We start from the raw sequence: 14,598 nt of genomic DNA, 5'->3' as shown, positions 1-14,598 counted from the left end.
GGAATAAAATGGCTGAAATCCTTTTGATGAAAATTCTAATATTCCTAATTTTTAAGAAAAGTACCTAAATTTTCTGATAAAAAGCATACAAAATTGATTGATTACATTTTATTGCAAAAGTCTATAGAATCACTAAAATTAATTAAATTCTTTACAAAACCAAAGGAAAAACAATCATCTGAATTGAACTAGTACTAGCAAGGATTAAGGATATTGAACTTTTTTACCCAAATTTAGTTTTTCAAATAATTCAAAAACTGTATATATGGAACATTCCATTTAAAAGATAATTAAATCATCTACAAAAGTAAACTTTAGAAAACAAAATATTTTCTTGACTCATGCTTTTATATAGCTTTAATAATCTTTTTAATAGTTTAATAATTCATTTCATAAATAATCATCAAAATATTTCTCATATGAATTGTTAAATTAATTAGATGTTAGAGTATCTCCTATAGCTATACTTGTTTTATACAATGCATCTATTATTATTTTAAAAACATTTCATACATAATGGTTCATTTATATAAGGTTCATAATATTTTTTTCTGCTTTGTTTTATTGATATTTTTCTTGATAATTAGACCTAATTTAAATAGCTCAACGTATAACTGGCAATTAAAATCTTTTGAACTATTAAGTTTAAAGATTGTATTTTTATTTAAAATATAAGGTTAGCAGGACTAATTACCTACACCATTAAAAAAACAATAAACAAAAGGTAGTGTTCAAAAAAATTGTATCTGCTAAACTGAATCGAGTTGCTAATTCACAGAGCATACTGATCAGTATAGTCTTGAAATATCGAAAAATAATTTTTAAAAAAAGAGAGCTCATAGTGGCAAGTAGAATATATATTGGACATTAATAGAATTGACAAAACTAAGTCAAGGCTTGATACAGATTATTATAGATTATACAGAAGGTTATATAGAAGTGAAAGATAACTTGATACTAGTGTTAATTCAACAGTATTTTTGACTTTTTATTTTTAATAATTAACCTAATATATTTTACAATTAAAAGCTATATAAAAAGTATGAGAAAGAAACAAAAAACTTAATCCATTGATAAATTACTATTTTAGACCAGGTTTAAGCACTCTTCATTTTGTGTGGCCCCTGTCCAGTCTGTCTGCATGACCTTCTGACCAAGTGAAGTAAAAAAAATTCTACTTTATTGGCTAGACATTCAACAGCTAAATATTAGAAATCTGACTGATATTCTTATTCTTTCGTAGTTGATGAGCGGCTCAGTTTGCCTATTTAGTCTAGCTTTCCCACAAAAATCCAGTTGTGGTAATAAATTGATAAGTTCTACTCTTTCACCCTATCATTGGGGTTATATATTTTATTGTCTTTTTTGTATGTTTAAAAATGGAAATTTTTTGTTTGGTTCTGTTTATAGGTTTATTCCCTGGTAGGATTATGCCAAGTATTTCAGTTATAAAAAGTGCTTTCATTGTATGTAAAATTAGATTTTTGTTATATAATACATAAAGTACCTTTTTTAAATATATTATTTATGTATTTATTACTTAAATGAAATCAATTTAATTGAAAATTTACTGATCACAAATATAAACTGTTAGCACCTTAGGGAAGTTATTGATTTGCAGGTGGATCTTGGTGGATTACAACATTTAAACTGTAGGTATAGCCTATTATAAGTTTTATATAATTTTTGTGTCATTTCCTATGAATTTTTGCATTAATACCCATTTCATAGTTCGCTTTATTGATTTAAAGTATTTTGTATTTTATTGTATATGTATATATTTTTAATTGTTCATAGATTGCATTTTATTTTTATAAATATAACTTTGGCATGACTTATACCCATGTGGTACATACTTCTAACTTTGTAATATGTTTTCTATTTCATTTTGCTGTTATTTTAATTGTTCTCAAAAAGTATCTTGTTTTAATTCTTCTTTCCTCCTGTCCTCGAGTGGTCCATGTTTAGGCACAGCTACTATAGAAAATTTAATTTCCGTTCTATCACTTCTGGATAGATTTAGGGATCTGGAAATTAGAGAACCAATCTTTGAATGCGTTGATGTGAAAAAAATGGCAATGGAGAATAATATTTTCCACTTCCTTGAAAACATTGATAAAGGAAATCGCACATTCTCATAATGTTTAGAACCTCAGTGTAGTACTCGATTGACTGTGTTCTGTATTATTTATTTTTTTCTAAATTATTATCCTTTCCTGCCTAGGACCAAATTAAGAGGAGAGTGGAGGAGTGCCTCAAGCCTTGCTTTCTCCAAATTAGATATCTTGCAACATTCTTATTTCTCCTTAACCACTTTTAGCTCCTACCAATATATTTTACACTTAATCTATCTTGATCTACCATACTTTTCACGAGTTAACAATTATTTCTAGCTGCCTCAAGGTCATGTGGGTCTTAGTTAAGCATATATCTCCAAATGGCCCCAGACTCTTAATCATTTTGCTATTCTCTATTTTTAAAAAATATTGTCAAATTTATAAAAACAGTAAAGTTTCATCAATATGAACATATCATATATGGAGTGCAGCTGGAAAATCATATTGAACATCTGTCTATTAAACTTCCCTAAAGTGGGCAACATAAAAACTTTTGACTGATTTTGATAAATTATGCTTATTAACTTCAAATTTATAAGAGATTGCTTTTGGTTAAGATCATACTTGGAAAATTCAAATTTCCTTCAATAATAAGTAATGGTGATTTTTTAAGAGGTAAAGACATTGTTCTTAAAATTCCTAAAACTGAATCTGTACGAATAAATTATGTTGAAAATAAATGTTCCTATTTTCAACATAATATATTTTCTACCTAATGTTGATAGCAATCACTATCTGGTTTCATCACATATTTGAGCTTGAATAAGTAATGTTAAAAAAACTAAAGGGATTCGTATGGAAGGAATAAATACCCGGAAGCTATTTCAACCATAGTACAAAAAAGAATTTGCCCAGAGACTAGATAAAGATTTAGAATTTTGTTCCTCTGAAGATAAAGTTAATGAAAGATGGAATCATTATAAGGATGCCATCAAACGAACAGCAGAGGAAGTTCTGGGAATGGAAGAGATCCACCAAAGGTCTGGATGGTTTGTTTGATCTGGAATGCTAAGCAGTGAAAAACAGAATGATAGAAAAATACAGAACCTGTCAATCAATCAAAGAATATAAAGATAGAAGATGAGAAGAGAAATATGTGCACAGAAGGAAATCTAGTAAAACTAAAAAAATTATTGAGCCCCAGGATCAGACAGCTTAGATGCAGAATTTTTTAAGGCTGGAGGCAATGAGTTAGTCAAAGCTACCTGTGACCTCCTCCATAGTATTGAATTAACCAGAGCCATTACAATATAAATAGGGAGACCAAACTAATTTCAGTAGTTATTGTGGTATAACTCTCCTCAACTGTACATATAAGTTTCTATCTAATGTCATAGCAGAGGTTGCTTTCCTAGGCAGAAAGAGAGATAGCAATCTACCAATATGATTTTATGAGAGGGAAGTCAACCACAGACCAAATCTTTGCATTGAGGGATCCTCCTTGAAAGAATGCAGATACATCATCACATATCATCTCTTCATAGACTTCGCTGGCACTTATGATAGTACCAAACTATGGAAAAAATGAATATCCCTCTTGAATTGATCCATCTTGCAGAGCTAAGGATGATAGGATCGATGTGTCAAGTTAAAATACAGGGAGGCCTGTCGGAGACATTCACTTCCACAAGGAGAGACTTGAGACAAGGAGATGGCCTGTCATACCTACTGTTTAAACTAACACTAAAAAGGTGATAAGGAACACTGGTGTGCAATTCTGGTGATCCTCATCGAGTCAGTTCAGATTCTAGCGTATGCCAATGATATAGCCAAATTACAGAGGGACTTGGAAAGGGCCTTTCTAGCAAAGAGGCAGCAAGACAGTTATCACCTAGTTAAATTAACCTTTATAATATAGTGTTTGTTTGTTCATTTACAGATATCTGAGCTACCTCAATTTTATCATTGTCTGATTATATTATGTTAAACCTAATAGTAAAATAAATAAAAAATAATAATTTTAAAATTCAACGAAAATGTAGTTACTAAAAAAAACGATTTTTTTTTTAATATAATGACATTTATCATAATTAATAATTTTATGCTTAAAAAAAAGGAATAATGAATATATTGAATAGTACATGTTGGGAGTGAGTGTGTTGGAATGAATTCGTTCGATCAGTTACAGGACTTAAAAATTAAAGACATTAAAAAAAGATAAGGCGATGGTCAGTTTTATGATTGAGTTATCAGGATTTAAACTGTTAAAAAAAAAAAAAAAAAAAAAAAAAGAAGATTAATACAAAATAAATAAATAGGATTTAACACTGTAGCTGGAGTTATTAAGATCACCAAACATGGGCAATAAGATTGATTTTGGGGCCACCAGTAGCTCAGTGATTAAGGCACATTCTTACCATCTTGATGTCCATTGGCGGTGCCGGTTCAAATCCGCCCTGAGGCCGTTGACTTTTTTCATTGAGTCCCATAAAATGAAAAACTTAACCCCCAACCCTGGTCAGGCAGTATAGGACTCCAATGGGAGTCTTGGCTGAAAAAAAAATAATTAAGATTTATTTTGTATAATGTTCCAGAAAGTATTACGATAGGAATATCTCTTCCCTCACTCCTGTTTTTTTTTTGTTTTTTTTTCATGTGAACTGTTATATTTTGTTAATATTTTCTTTTTGTTGGTTTATTTAGGGATTGATAATGCTTTAATAAAATATACTAATGCTATTTTATTTATTATATCTGATATTTCAATCAAAGGTCATGACAAGAAACTCATGACTATCCTAAGCAATTGATTCCTGTTCCTTTTTACGTTATCTCTTTGCTCCTCTGTCCTTCCTGTTTTTACCAATTTTTATACATTGCTTATTTCCCATTTTTAACTAATAAAAGTAAAGTTTTCTTTTTGCATCTTTTGCTATTCATTTTGCTTTTGCTTATATGCTTTTTACATATTTTACAAAGATTTTAATTGAAACTTTTATATTATTAAAAAAAAAATATTAATATTAATACATTGGATAAAATAAAAATATTTCATTACACTAGATAGATAGGGTATTGTATCAACTATTAAGATCTTCATTAGTTTTATTATGTAGCAATTATTCTTCATGCAGAACAATGGTTAAATGGATTCAGTATGATTAGAAAGTCTAGAAGAACGCTACTGAATTGAAGATCCTTCCTAATCTTCGTTCAGTTTAATATCTAGGAGTCAGATTTAAATTTTAATTAACAATTTCTCTGAGAATTGAAACTCAACTCAAGAAAATTACATCATGTATTGTAAGATACATCCTTTTATAGGAATAGTGATGTAAATATATTTTACATTTGAAAAGTATTTTTTCTCTTTAGGAGCTATTGGTAGTCGTCTTTTTCAGGTTGGAAGCCATAATTCAATAAATGTTATGATTTCCTTTAAAATTAATGCATAACATTCAGGGAGAGGATATCTGTTGCCTTTACCAATGTCTGTCCCTTTGGCCTATGTAGTGGTGATTAATTTATATCATTATTTGACGAGTTTCTTTATTTTATTTTTTTCAAATTTCAATTTTTTATTTTAATTTTATTATATTGCAATTAAGATCCAGGCAACAGTTTTATACCAAGATTTAAAGTTTAAGAAAATAAGAAGATCCTAGTAATTTTATTTATTTAGTTTTTGTCAGTGTAGATTGATTTATTCCACTGCTAGTATTTTTGAAATTGTAGCTAATACTTATAAATAATTTATTAAAAAAATTTTATATTTATTTCAACCTTTTAGCTTTTTAATGTCAAAAGACCTTTAAAGGTTTATTGATACTGTCTTTAACGCACTATAGCTTTGCACTAACTCTACCAAAATTATACTACTATCATATCACTTATGGATGTTGACTCAGATTTTTTTGAAAATATCTTTTTTGTTATAGATGGCTGCAGAAGTCGCCGCACCTCTGTCACAAGCTAAAAAAATTACGATGGTGGCTAGTGGAAATGGGGAAATCGGTGCTGCAAAGTTAACATCAGAGGTTCTGAGTATTGTCACTAAAGTACCTGAAATGGTCAAATCTGTGACCGGCGTTGATATTATGAAAGTCAACCTGCAACATTTTCCTGAAGACCATTAGAATTTTATTTTTACCCATTTTAACTAGTATTTTTGCTTATGATTATTTCAAGCCAGGTATGCTTTGAGCTTTCTTTGTGAATTTTCCTTTATTTGAAAAATTACCTATTTTCTCTAGAGAACATTGATTAGTGAATCAATGTTCTCTAGAGAACATTGATTAGTGAATCAATGTTCTTCACTTATATTTTTAAAAATAATGACTTACCATTTATCAGTTTTATAGAAATAAGTTTATTTTAATTCCATTTTATATTATTATTTAATTATTTCGACACCAATGCAGATTTAATTAATCCAACTTTAGATGTTTTTATTTTATATAAAATTTATTTTATTATAATGAAGCAATATATCTCTATATTTAATAATATATTAACCCTAGGTTATTAAGCTATATATTGGCCATATTATTTAAGTATTACTTCATGAAGCTTTATATTATTTTTACCTTATTAGAATATAATTCTTGAAATTTATATTATTGTGATATTTCACTGCTTGAAGAATTCTGATATTGCGTCACCAGACCTTCACTTAAAATTGCATCATGAAATAACTCCCATTTTTCCTACAATTGGATTATAGTTGCGAATAGTTATGGATTCATTTGTTCATACTAAATTGATGCTTAATCTTAGTTTCATGGGGTGAGCTGTGGCAGAGAGTTAGCTTTCAGAACTCTAGGTTATTGCCTCCATGACATAATCTGTCAAAGCAACAAGAAAATGAGTTGTGTCATTTTGCATCTTAAGTGAAGAGTTATGCATTGTATTAGGTCTTAAGTATGTTTTGTTATTTTATGTTGAAAGGTGTAGCCTCAGAAAGCATTTCTGATTATATTAAACCATTTTTCTGTAATATAATAAAAAAAGGTCATGATAGTACCATTCGAGTAAAAATACAGGAGGGGTATGAAGAAGTAATTGTTAGTTCAATACATAAGCATGAGCCGAAGAGGACCCTCTACTTACCACATCATCAGGAAAAGAGAGAATATATCAATATATTGTCATTAATTGGTGTTAGATACCTGGTAATTCATCATTATGTGTATAATGGACTTACATATTTTGATTTTAGTTGCTTGCTTTTATTTCATTTGTCTTATCTATCATTCTTTAAAATGGGTGTCTAATAATATATGAGATGTCGTTTTGTTGTCTAATAGCAGTAGTTTCATGAATGCAGCATTAATAATTAGTAATTCCTTTGTTGTTATCAAATCGTTCGTGTTTCAATAAACTGCCTAAAGCCACTTTAAATTGATGTGATAAAATTATAAATGGATGTATACTATCTGTTACCTGTTTATTCAACATCTATACTTTTTAAAGTATGATTTGAGCTTGTCTATTATTAGCATTGCAGTGATTATTTCCTTTAGGTTATTAAGATATATTTAGAACTGTATTGTATTTGTTGTCATACCCATCAAATGTTATGTAAAATTTGTTGTTTTTTTAATACTTCCTAAGCTTTTTTCTTTTTTTAAGAAAAAAAAGGGAACCTTTTATATTCTAATCACGTCTTCAATGTAACCGAGAATATTAATATTTCCATTTCTATTTGTTGATCAATAAAATTTCTATTGAGAATGCCTTCAAGAACAGATTTCATCATTCTATTATGATTGTAACAAATAAGTGATAGCATTTCATTAATGATGACAATACGTAAAACATAAGATTTTTTAAAATACAACTATTTTTCTTATGCTTTGTATAACTGTTAGAATCAATTATAAAACTTTTTGTACTAGGTAAAATAATATTGATTTAGCAAATTATAATTTTTTTTTTTTTTCGATGATGAAATCAGTTCTTTTGGTGGTTAACATTAGTTATAAATAGTTATTACCTACTCTGCCCCATCCGTTGGCCCAGGGGATCGGGGATTTAAGGGGTTTTAACCTCTTGTCTACCACTGCCTTAGCTAGCTTGTATTCATTTACTCGTTCTCTCTGGACCATACCTGAATCTTTCATGATTAAAGTGTAGCTTTATTATAAATAATAACTATTGTATGTACAAATAAAATAAATTTAACAAATTATATTTCTACATGAAACAAATATTTAGCTTTTCAATTGAAGAAGTATTTTTTTGGTTCATCTAATTAGTATATAGGATCCTACCCTTTTTTAATTGGTTTAGGTAAAATTTTTCTAAATGATACAAATTGAAATCTGTAGCTACTCAGGATTTCAATGTGTTTTGTTTTTGCTGGTTGGTCTAGATCATTTTTAAAATCTTTATATCTTCCTTAGTTCACCATTAGTTAATCTCAATAATTAGAATCTCAAAAGATTATTGTCTTCCTTTTTTCTCTTTTTTGTATTTACAAACTTTTCCTTTTTTCAAAGTTTTTGGTAGTTGTTAATTATCTTATTATTATGTAAACGTTTAGTGCTTGCAGCTTTATGATTTTTTAGATTGTATGAAATAATTATAATATAATTGCTCTATATGTATATCATATACTAGGGGTCGCCAAACTTATTCAATGATCTTCAAAACATTTTATTAATCCCAATGATGTTCAGGGGTTGAGTGCCACCACTCCTTTCTTTTCGAGGGTTTTGAGAATTTCATATTAGGCCGTAGGTGCAATAAATTAAGTTTCTTTTGGATTCTCATAAAAAATCCAATTCTAAAATGATTTTATACCAGTGATTTTTCCAATCCGATGCATCCTAAAGAGCAAATTGGCAAAAACTGCAAAATATCATTTACGGTTTTTGTCGATTTGTGGGTAAACAGTTCGAACTATCAAATAATCATAAAGGACAAAATTGTTTGAGAATTTGATTTTCATTAAGAATTCAAGGTTTCAAAGTCAACTTCACAACCAAAAGAAACTTTCATTCACTGTAAGTAAAATCTAGCAAATTTCATTTCGTAATTTTCAAAACTCTTGAAAAAAAGAGTTATCAATCGAGTTTTTAAAATCCCATATATTTTGAATGTTTTATTTATATTACCAAAAAATACAAAACAAAAATCTAATACAATGTTTATGTATTTATAACATACATATGATATTTATATATATATTTTTTAAACACCTTAATATTATAAAAATGTTGATATTTTCATACTCTAGCATTAACGCACAGGAATATCTCACTCCTCTTCTTCCACTTTGGCGACCCTTGTCATAAACAAAAATATGTTTCCTATTTATTCATTTTCTTTTCCCCTATTAATCAAAAGTAGATATCATTTACTAGTCATATTAAGTATTCACTCAAATAAATTTTACTTTATATATTACAATTATTATTAATACTGAAAGTTAACATTCTTGTTTATTTGATAACTGTTTAGTTTCTGAGAAAAATATACAGAAGCTATATATTATTAAGTATATCTTTTCTTATCTTTTAAACAATTTTAAAGGATATGTGCCAAACCAAAAAAAAATCTGTCTATATTTGATCTGAGTAATAAAGGAAAATGTTTCCAAAAATATTAAAATTGATTTCCTCTTATGAATGGATGCATGTTGTTCACTGTTATCTTTGTTTCTTAAGTTTTCAATTTAATAAACTGAGTAGCTACTTGAATAAATAAGTAGTTTTACAGTTTAGGAAACTGATATAATGGTTATAGGAGTATCTCCTATAAAATTGTGCATGAATGTGCTCCATACACCAATAAATCCTATTTAAATTTTTAACATGGCTTAAACAGATTCATAGGCATGCTGAGGGGATTAGATTTTATCCAGTTGACCAATTTATACACAAAAAATATTTTGCCGAAGTAAATTATTTCTTGATTACAGAGTTTCTTCCCTTTAATTTCATTTGATCAAATATTTGCTTTTGTAATTAATGGTCTATATGTATTTTGTTTGGGAAGTCAAGGGAGGTATTTAGTTTCAAAAGCAGTTACATCAAATTTCCGAAAATCATGAATAGCAATTCTTAGTTTTGAAAAAATCATTTTCTATAAAAATTTTACTGTCAATAATGTAAGTACAAACTAAATCCATTCACCTTGTTATTTCGGACATTGATAAAATGTGAAAAAAATTGCGCAAATTATTTTTTAACAAAACCCCATAAACAATATTTATAGTTTATTTAAATATTTTTTATTTTTTTTTTTATTTTATCTAATTGATTTCTATCAGTGAATTTTGTGCTTTAGGTGCATTCTCACAGTCAAGTTTAATTGAATGATTGTAGTTGATCAATGAAAGATCAATTTGACTTAAATGTTTTTTACTTTCACTTACCTATGTACGAAATATATAGTAAGGGAAAGTATTACGATTATGAAGAATTTTGAATTCAAGTTTTAAATGGAAATACACATTTTGTTTTTACTTATTTCGAAAGAAACTGGCCATCAGTTTCAGAATTGAAATATCGTCAAAAGCGGTCATGTGTGAAGTTGTGATTATAGTGGTGTGTGCATTGTCCCTGGCATCTCAGTTTTTGTATTTGTTTAGTATTAAATATTAAATATTTTAATTGTACAGTACTAGAAATTTTGGAAGCACATCCAGTATCGTTGGTACTCATACTATTTATTGGGGGAGAGGGTAAAATTTAAAATATCCCGACATTTTTGACTGCATTTCCCTACTACCGAGAGGTGTTAGAAAAGTATGGAATGCAAAAAAAACACTTTATTGATAACATCCTTATTTCCTAACTTTAAATTTAAATATTGATATTAGTTTTAAATTTTAATAACTTTTGAATAAAATGATTTTTAAAAACAATTTTGGCAGTTCTAAGTGAGTTCTCAAATTTCAATTTTTTTCTTTTTCAATTAATAGTGGAAGAGAAGGGATGATGCCCTCATATCATCTCCATTACAATGTTTTTAATCAAACATTCTATTCACTTATTCCTCATTTTTGAGCTGTTTTAAAATAGAGACTGTGTTAGTCTTGTGGGGCTAAGCAACCTAGAGTTTGCATTGATGTTATTCCACCTTTGGCAGGGTTACATTTACTTTGTGATGGCTCCACCTTCTCATTCTTGTGAGAATAGGCCAGTTACTGTATGATAATCCTAACCCATATGCCAAAAATTGTGAGGTAGGGAGTAAACAAAAGAAAAGTTTTTAAACAAAATATGAGCACTTATTAACAACCAACACACTTATATAATCAGTTGAAACTCAACTGAGGTTCACTTCTCAATGGAAGTTTCAACTTGAAAGAAACACTTCTGACACAAATATCAACTAAAATAGTTCAATTAAACTTTACTGGTAAGAACGTTTCATTAAAAAAAAAGTGCAAAGTATTGACTTTCTAGAAGGGATATATATCCTATTGAAAGATATTTTTAATATTTGAATACTAATGAAAGTTCATTAATATTAAATTTATTAACAAGTTTGAAATAAAAAAAGTTTTCAGATTTCTTAAAGAATAATTTAACGTAAAATTCACATGAATATTGACAAGAAAATTCCCTCATTACTCAATGTTATTGGATCAAAGAGATTATATAGAGTTTATTTAAGTTAAAAAATATATATCTACCAAATTATGGGTTATTATGCCCTCCGTCCATTTTTTAATTAAGGGCATACTAACAACTGAATTACTTAACATTCATCTTCTTAAGATAATGAATAGCAGTTGCCTATGTTTCTTTTTTGTATTCCATGACTCGTGTTTAATCATAAAGAGTTGTAGATTAGTGGAGTTATTTAGATCTAGTTGTCTTTATACCATTTATATATGATAATTTATATCCAAAGGATGACAATTAAATGTTATTTTGGCTATGCAGAAGAAATTAAATTATACATTTAAATTGGTTTATGGTCATTAAATACATAATAGAAAGAAAAAAATATATTCATAACATATACCAATCAACTGAATAAATGGTCTAATGGGTTTGTACCTCTGTATATGGCTTTTAAACATTTGTATGTTATTGAAGTATTTATCACTGTTTATATTTTATTTTAACTTTTCTGTGTATAGTGTTTTTTACACTTCTAATTGTTTTATCAAACCTTTAAAAAAGTAAAACTGCCTAATATGTATCAATTTCTGTAAATTCCAATAAATATTGTCATAGCATGTTCACCAATCATATTAAAAAGTGATCTATATCTTTTACCTTTCTTTTTTTTTTAATTGTGTTTTTAAGGTAAAGGATTTGTTTATTTCATTATTAAAAATGAAGCTATAAATATATTTGATTTCTGTACAATTAATTCCCTTTATTGTCAAATAAATCATCAGTTTTTTTTTTCAATTAGATAGCAAGAGTTTACAACTTGCAAGTAGAAATTATTATTTTTTTTTTAAATTAATTTAAATTTTTTAGATAACTTAAACATAATGTAAATTAATTTTTATAATACAAGTATTTGTAAATGTTCTCAATCTAAAATGAGTGGCAGTTCCTAAATAGTGGTAATGGGGTTTCAAGCAGACTTGGTAGTAACAATCTCTAAAATAGCCACAACAAATACGGTTAGCTTTTGTGATTACTTATTTGTTTAACTCAGGGTAAACTAGCATTTCCAAACAACTAGAAGGCATGAAAAGGGTTAAGTGTATATAGCATCATTTATATTTGGAAAATAAAAAGTAATCTTTTTTTTTTTTGGAAATCAAGTTTTGATTCTATCAAAACTGTATAAGTAAATTGGAAAATTAGCCATTCTAAAACATTGGAACCAAAACCCAGACCACGAGCCCAGCTGACCTGTGGACACATTGGAGGAGCTAGTACGCTATAGTTTAGGAGGAGCTCTGATTCAGAAATAGCATTCCTTTTTTGTTGACTCAATATCAAATAAACATTTTCTATTTATTTTTACTACTATAAAATAATTCTATTTTTCTTTGATAATACAAGGGGGATTGATTACAAACACAAATGGATTGTGTTCGTGGATTAGATCTCCTGAGATTATGTTGGAATTGAGAAGCTGGACTGGATAAAGTAAATTTTTTTATATCTTCTTATTAATCCTGGGGTAGTCATGCCCTAGTACTTACATGAACAGACATCTACAGATATTGGTTTGTTATTAGTAACCTATAATTAATTTATCTAATAATTAGTTAACTTTATTCTTTATTTTAATGTTATAAAGCTTTATTAGTAAAAACAGTTATAAAATAATTACATAGATATATTCTAAAAAATACTGTCATAACACAATTATTTTTAAAAAAAGTTTCAGTAAACACTTTGATCAGTTCATTGATTCAATGAATTTTTCACAAAATATAATATTTTATGAAAACCGCACAAGGATTAAGTGTCATCTTTTTGACATCAACAGTCATAGCAATTGTGATGAGTCCCAAATTTTTCTTCTCTTGTGATTCTTTAGTTTGAATATCTTCCTGAGTTGAATGCAAAAATAAAATAGAACTATATAGCTTCCATATTCATAGTTATTGAGAAATAACAGGAGGAAGAGAATGGGAGGGGAGTAAGCTGTAAAAAGGGAGTCAACTGCTCCAGGATTCAAAGGTTGACCATAGAACAGCTAAATTAATACTATATTATACTGCCAGGAAATTAATGTTCAAGGTATGAAGTGATATAGTTACACTATGAATAAGTTCTAATTTTGAATGGATGAAGAAATTTAAATGATAGAATGTAAGTTATACAAACGTTATTTAAATAATAAGTAATGAAAAGGCTGCTGGTATATATTTTCTGAACTAAGCATGTGTATGATGTATTTCAAATTGTAATATGTTACTGAACTAAAGAAAAGAATATAAATATTTTTAAAAAAATTTAACTGGGAAAAAGTCATAATACCTAGGAAACTGTTATCAGTTTTCTTTGTGAATAACAATAACAATGTTTCAATTCTTTATTGTTGAAAAATATATGTTAGAAGCTTACTTGTTCTGAATCATCATAATCATCTCTCGTCTACCGCTCTCACTGTGTGAGGTGTCTTTCTACATAGCCTTCAACAAGTTCTGAATATTTATAAAAATTTTCCATCATAGTCATAGATTTTCAAAAATTAGTATTAATAGTTTTGCACAATTTTACTATTTTTTTAGGCACACACTTGAGAACTTACACTGTACTTGACCTTCTCAGTTGTCTTCCAACCCTCTTATTCAACAGATTATAGTATTCATTAACGAATGAATTTAAAAGAAGAAAAATTGCTAAGTTTTGACAAAAAAAACAACTGTTTACCTTGTTTTGTTCTTAGAATTTAGAGGGAAAAAAAGAGGCAAATTCCATTTTTTTACTGCACCTTGTGAGTTTATCTCAATATTAATTGATAGTTGATGACAAGACCTAGTTTTCCTTTTTTTTTTTTTTATTCTGTGTATCCTCGAATAGTGCTACTGACAAATGTATACAGTCCATGGAAGACTAAGATATATTTTAACCCTTCTATCTTGCTAGAATTCATTTCAAAGTCA

At 28.0% G+C, this 14,598-nt stretch overlaps 1 protein-coding gene across 1 annotated transcript in view; it reads left to right on the top strand.

The window, feature by feature from the left end:
* The window catches only part of Flo1 (flotillin-1), a 44,832-nt gene extending 38,500 nt beyond the window's left edge, over positions 1-6,332 (top strand). Inside the window, exon 10 of the mRNA XM_014426618.2 lies at positions 5,996-6,332. Coding sequence (XP_014282104.1) covers positions 5,996-6,193 — 198 coding nt within the window. The 3' untranslated portion in view covers positions 6,194-6,332. The remainder of the gene's footprint in view (positions 1-5,995) is intronic.
* Positions 6,333-14,598: the final 8,266 nt, after the last annotated feature.

The sequence above is a fragment of the Halyomorpha halys genome, unplaced genomic scaffold (genome assembly GCF_000696795.3).
Source record: "Halyomorpha halys isolate HHAL.00 unplaced genomic scaffold, Hhal_1.1 Scaffold587.1, whole genome shotgun sequence".
Classification (NCBI taxonomy): domain Eukaryota; kingdom Metazoa; phylum Arthropoda; class Insecta; order Hemiptera; family Pentatomidae; genus Halyomorpha; species Halyomorpha halys.
Note: the sequence above shows the minus strand (reverse complement) of the source record. Positions and strands in the feature narration are given on the sequence as shown.